Genomic DNA, 5,998 nt, shown 5'->3' on the forward strand with positions numbered 1-5,998 from the left:
GGGGGAGGATATCCATGGAAGGGGGGGCAAAGTAAGCCCTTAAACTCAGTGAAAAATTTTGAGCTATACTAACCTTAACCTGAATCTCACAGGCTTTTAACTTGTTCTTCCTCTGTTTTGTTTGAAAGATAGCATATGTGCATTTACCATTTTAGTTACACTGTATGGGTGCTTTCATTGTTCTTGGAGCTAATGTTCAGGACCTTAGTTTAAATTTAGAAAGGTTTTGTTGCAGGTATAGTAACTGAATGTTGGGGGCAACAGGATTGGTTGGTTGGTTTGTTTTGTTGGAGTTTTTTGCCCTTATAATATTGAAGTTCTTGTGCTTTGAGTCAGTTTCACTGTTGAGAACAGCTAAAGTTTTCTGTCCTTGCTCCATTGTGGCAAGCTGATATCTCTGTTGGCTTAGGCATGTAATAGTGTTGTTTCCATGCCTTCTGAATCCTTTGCCCTTACCTTCCAGCTCTAATATTTTTTTTCTTTCACGCACCTTGTCTTACAGGTGTGTGTTGGGAAACACTACCATCCTGGCTGAGTTCGCCACAGATGAAGAGGTTAGTCGCTTTCTGGCACAAGCTCAGCCCCCTACACCTGCAGCAACCCCAAGTGCACCCACAGCAGGCTGGCAATCCCTGGAGACAGGACAGAACCAGACAGATCCAGTTGGACCTGCTTTGAATCTCTTTGGTGGGTCAACAGGGCTTGGGCAGTGGAGCAGTGGTGGCGGCGGCAGCAGCAGTGGGAGTGATCTCACTGGCGCTTCGTTGTGGGGTCCCCCAAACTATTCTTCAAGCTTATGGGGGGTCCCAAGCGTAGAGGATCCACACAGAATGGGCAGCCCTGCTCCCTTACTACCTGGAGACCTTCTGGGAGGAGGGTCGGATTCAATCTGAACTTAGAACTTTCAACTCTGACCTCGTGACCTTTTTTGGAACAGCAGCAGCACTAACTTGACCTTTTCGTTTTTTTCAACTTGCAATAAATACATTTATAAAAGGAAAAAAGAAAACGGAGAGAGAAAAAAAGGTGGGTCATTGACAGACTGTCTGAGCACATAGTTGCCTCCCTTATATAACTTCAGTTTTTTTGTTTGGAATATGAATCCAAAAAGAGAACATATCACTCTTGAAATACTTGAATCATGAACGCCAACTTAGAAAGACAATGTGAAGCAAGTACACATACCATTTAAATTTAAACACAAAAATTAAAAAAATTAGTTTCTAGTTTTTCACTTTTTCATGTTATACGGAAGTTGTTGCTAAGAAACATATATACTGAAAAAATAGCTTTTTAACTTTGTTTGCACTGGGTGTGTTTCCGTCCTTAGGTCTACCATGTTGGGTTGGGGTAGGGGAGGGGTTCAAAAGGAAAAAAATGGGGAGGGGGGAGGGGAAGACTTGACGGAGCCTCACTTTAAAAACAAAAAAAATTAAACAAAAAATTAAAAAAAACAAAAAAAAATTTAAAAAAAAAAGGAAAAAAAAAACACAAAACAAAAAACCCAACACTTTGTGATTGGCTGGTTGATAAGTACCAGTGTGTTCTGGCACATGTAACTGCCCACGTGTGCTTGTTTCTGTGTGAGTGCGTGTGCACATGTTCGTGTGTGTGTGCATTTTTTTTCTCTCTCTATATATAAAATCTTGAAACGCTGCATTGCTGATGGTCTACGGGCTGGCTGGCCATCTGCATGTCTTGATTCTGAAAACAAGACAGGCATGGTGGAGTCCCTGAGGCTGAAGCAGAGTCCAGTTGGGCTGGATGAAAATTTGTCAGTAGAGTTTTTAAAATTCATTTTTAGCAGGGTGCTATCTTGAGTCTGCGAATCGTATTGAGTGGGTAGTTGCTTCCTAGACCTTGTTCTAACCCTGTGGTAGAGCAGAACACTGCCATATCCAAAGGATTTGGTGAGAGGGGAGCCAGTGTTGTCTTTTGAGTAGCAGTGTATTTATTTATTTATGTCTGCATGTGGGGGTTTTGTACTGAGTGAACCCTAGAATGTTTGTTATATAATGCAAGCCATTTTTTTTCTTCCAACAAGGGGAAAAGGGGAGGAAAGAAGACATTGCCATTTTTTATGCGGCTAAGACAAATATTTTCTTCAGTGTATCTCAAGATTCAGTACCTTTAAAAAAAGATTAGTGTTTCTTTTCTCCCCCAAACCTATAAATAGGCACCCACATTCATTGCTGAAGAATCCATCAAAAGCTTGAAAGTCCAGCCCAACCAGATTAGCCTTTTAATTGATTTACTGCTTGTATTAAAACTGACAAAAAATAAATTGTGTCAGCAAATTGCTGGCCGGCCTGCCTCATCTCCTGAAAGCACATGCAGCTAACTCCTTTCTTCGTCCTTCATGGTGAGCGTTACCTGTGCCAGGCCTTGGTGTATTACAGCGCCAGACCATCACTGACAGAAACGTTTACTTACGAATGTTCTTAAACCAGTGTGTACTTCAAATGTTTCCTTTTGTTTCTCTGTGTTGTGTTTTTTCCTGTGTATGTGGTTTTGCTTAGGGAGGTATATAACTAGCAAAGACTTTTTTTTTAAAAAAAGTATTGCACCTTTTTGGTTTTGTTTTTACTTTTTCTGTACTGTTGCTTTTTTAATTTCTGTATTTAAGGAAAGGTTTGGCGTTTTTTTTAGCAGCAGTGTAGTAGTACTCTGGGCAGGATAGGGGTGACCTATAATCCACAGTGATAGCCAGTGTGTGTGTGCATGTGTGCGCTGGGAACAAAACTTCTAAGACCTGTTGTTGTGAAAAGAGTTGTAGCAGACTTAAAGGAACATCCCTTGACACAAAGTGGGAAGTCTTTTAGGGGGGTGGGGCAGAGGGAGAAGAGGGAGGAGAGATGCTGGTACTTCCATAAGTGCTAGGACTTCCATGTGGTGTTGTCTAGCCGTTACACTGTCTAACAAAGTGCCGACATTCTGTACCAGCACATACCTGTCCATTCCAGCCCTCAGTGGTAGCAGCGCTTGGGCTTTATTAGCTGGGGGGTAGGATAGGGGGGTCTCTTCAACATTTTCATTGAAGGATATGACAATGTCTAATACATTTAACTCTAAGCATGGGTTGGGTGGGGAGAAGCAAAACCAGATTCAAGTAACATGGGGGGGGAGGGGGGGTGTGTGCACGCACATGCATGTTGTATGTATGCCTGTGTGCTGGGGGTGGGAGGGAAGGTCTAGAGAGTTGCGTGGCTTTTTTAAATTTGCCCTTTCTATGTAAACCCAATGTCACAAGGAAGACTGACTGAGGGAAATGCTGCATATATATACACATGCCTGTAGATTTGTATGCAAAGTGTTAAGTGACAAAAAGTATGAGTAGGTTTGTATTTGTTTAGTAAACTGGAGTGTGCAGCATACTCTGGCCCCTTCTGAGTATACTTTTCTATCATGTCTTCTCCATCCATCCCACCATGCACAAAGAAACAAAATGCTCTCTTCCAACTCCTGTTGGCTAGTGACCCTCGCATGCACTCATCCATAAAGCTTTGTTTCTGCTAGTCTCTGCTTGAAGACCAGCTGTGTTCAGACACGAAGAGCAGGTTCTTAAAAGTCCTGTGCCAGCAGTACTTCCTAGTGAATCACCTTTGGCCTGAGTAAGCCAGTATCTGTTCTGTCACATGATTTGCTATACATGCTGGTTCATTGCTGTTGTGTTCCATGCTCACTTCTCTCTCCCAACCTGCCCTAAGGTCCCTTTTCCTGCACTTTGGGCTAGTTGAGTTCATTGCGATACTACGGTGAAAGCCGGGTGCTAGAGCCCCTCTTGTTTACAAGACATAATGAGGGATTTGAAATATTTAAAAAGAAAAGCTAAATTGTTCTTCCATTGTAAGCTTAAAGGGAAAAAAATTAAAACGTACAAAAAAAAAGACCAAAAAGTGCATATATATATTTTAGATGAAGACTAACTCTGGGAGCATTTAACAGTGTTTTTGTTTTTATTTTAACATTTTATTTTCCTGCTTTAAATTTGCAAGCATTCTCAGGAATTCTAGGGTAGGAAGCCAGTTTTTTGAAGATGGTTTATTTAACCTTATCCTAGATAGATGGCTGTTTCTTGTTGATAAACTTTTACAAGTTCCTGAATCTTCAAAATGTTTGAAAGTTTTTACTTTAAAATAAAAATGCTAAAAAAAAAAAATAAAAAGAAAAAAAGAAAAAATCTCCAAATGTTACTGTCAAGCAGGGGATCAAGAATTTTAAAGACTCTGTATAAATTAAAATACCTTAAGAAAACTTCTCAATATCAGCAACAGGATTTCTTTGTAATCTTAACAAGTTGTGGGAGAAGAAGGGTTATCATTTATAGTGCTTTGTTACTCATTCAGACATGTGTACAGTTGCATGGAAAAGAGAAGTGTGTGAATGGAAATCTATCGCTTTGTTCCCTCTCAGTTGAAACTTAATGAAAATACTCTTCCAAGCACCTTTTTAAAAGCCAAGTATAGTTTAACTGAAGGAGTCCTCAGGAGGACTAGCAGGAAATAAGTGATGGTGCTTCTTTAAACCACTTTCTAAAGAAAACCAGTGCTGACAATGTCCACTAATGAAGTGGTTTTGTTATCCTGCCTTTTTCAGTACTGAAGAAGGGAGGGGAATACGGAAAAACTCCAGTAAGATGTACATCAGAAATCAGCTTTCCTGTTTTCAGCTATTTGGTCAGTTTATTCCTCACTTCTAGATTTGCTGCTTGCTTTTCTTCACCCACCCCACCTCCCAGTCTTTCTGTTTTGTTTTATATGAGGGAAATACCTGTTAAACTCTTCTGTTCACCCTATTGCTGCTGGCTGTTAGGGTCAAGGCTTAAGTCTTGAACTTCAGAATGTGGTGTTGAGATGGCCAACTTTTTGTCTCCCAGCTCTAAAGGTCAGGGGCTTACTCCGCCTGAACTGGCTAGGCTCAAACCACAAAAACCGCGCTAGTGCCTTTTTACATGCACCCACATGCCCTACAGTAGGGGAAGGGAGGGAAGATGAGGCAAAGTGAGGCAGTATAGCCACTTCATGGAAATAATGTACCCATTCTTAAGGAAAAAGAGCATGCTGCATAAGCATGTTGTGCAGTGAGTTACATAACAGTAGTTGAGAACTTTTTATAATTAAAAGAAATCAGATGCCAAATTCCTGTCCTTTTCATGTCAGTTGCCCAGTGTTTTCATGTTGTGCTGCATGTACACACCTGAGTGTATACCTGTGTGTTGAAAATAATGCATCAATAATAATACTGCGCTTTTAAAAAAAAATCCTGCCATGGTCCAGTAGAAGGAGGGTTTATTTAGGGAGTTTGGGATTTTATTTTATATTTTTATTTTACAGACATGATTTTTGAGTGCTTTGCCAGAGGCTGTGTTTTATCAAATCAGCAGTGTCCTAAAAGAGGAAATCATAAGTTTTAGTCAAAAAGAGCCCAGGAGCGTGACAGTCACTTGGAAGCAGACTGTGACTGGCTGTTGAAGGGTTGGCAGCCTGGAGGTTCAGCACTCTGCTGGGTCCAAAGCTATTGTAGTACAACAGTCTGCTCCTTTCTCTAAACATGCAGGCCTGCATACGTTGGTGACTGTCTACTCAGTATAGTTTTCCTAAATTGTTAAAGCAACATTAATCTTACTGGTTTTCAACTACAGCTGACAGGTCAGTTCCTCTCCAGATTGTATGTAGCTAATGATGTTGCTAGTATGGATTAGTCATGGCACTCCCAACCATTGCAAGTGATTTCTGAGCATTGTGCTAACCAGACATATATTCTGGGGACAACTGTTGCTTAATGTTGTAAATACTCTGCTACCATTTGAGCTCATAACAGAAAAAAGTCAGCAGGAATTGATGTTAAGGTACTTCTGGGTTTTTACAAAACTGATCCAGGGAGTGAATCGGTGGCAGCATCTAGTTTTGTCTATTGACAAAGAAGGTAAGGAAGAGAGGCAGAGGAAAGCACGGCTTGGAATAGGCTATGGACATCTCTTTCCAGATAAAAATCAAAA

The 5,998-nt window shown here is 40.8% G+C and overlaps 1 protein-coding gene across 7 annotated transcripts in view; it reads left to right on the forward strand.

The window, feature by feature from the left end:
* Positions 1–4,254, forward strand: part of TNRC6B (trinucleotide repeat containing 6B) — an 81,261-nt gene extending 77,007 nt beyond the window's left edge. For 5 of the 7 annotated variants that reach the window (XM_026840940.1, XM_026840941.1, XM_026840943.1 and 2 more), the window contains one exon: positions 503–4,254. In XM_026840940.1, coding sequence (XP_026696741.1) covers positions 503–893 — 391 coding nt within the window. In that variant the 3' untranslated portion in view covers positions 894–4,254. The remainder of the gene's footprint in view (positions 1–502) is intronic. The other 2 variants (XM_026840945.1, XM_026840946.1) reach the window with 1 other exon arrangement.
* The last annotated feature ends 1,744 nt before the right edge of the window (positions 4,255–5,998 follow it).

The sequence above is a fragment of the Athene cunicularia genome (genome assembly GCF_003259725.1).
Source record: "Athene cunicularia isolate RWA chromosome 1 unlocalized genomic scaffold, athCun1 chr1_part2, whole genome shotgun sequence".
NCBI lineage: Eukaryota > Metazoa > Chordata > Aves > Strigiformes > Strigidae > Athene > Athene cunicularia.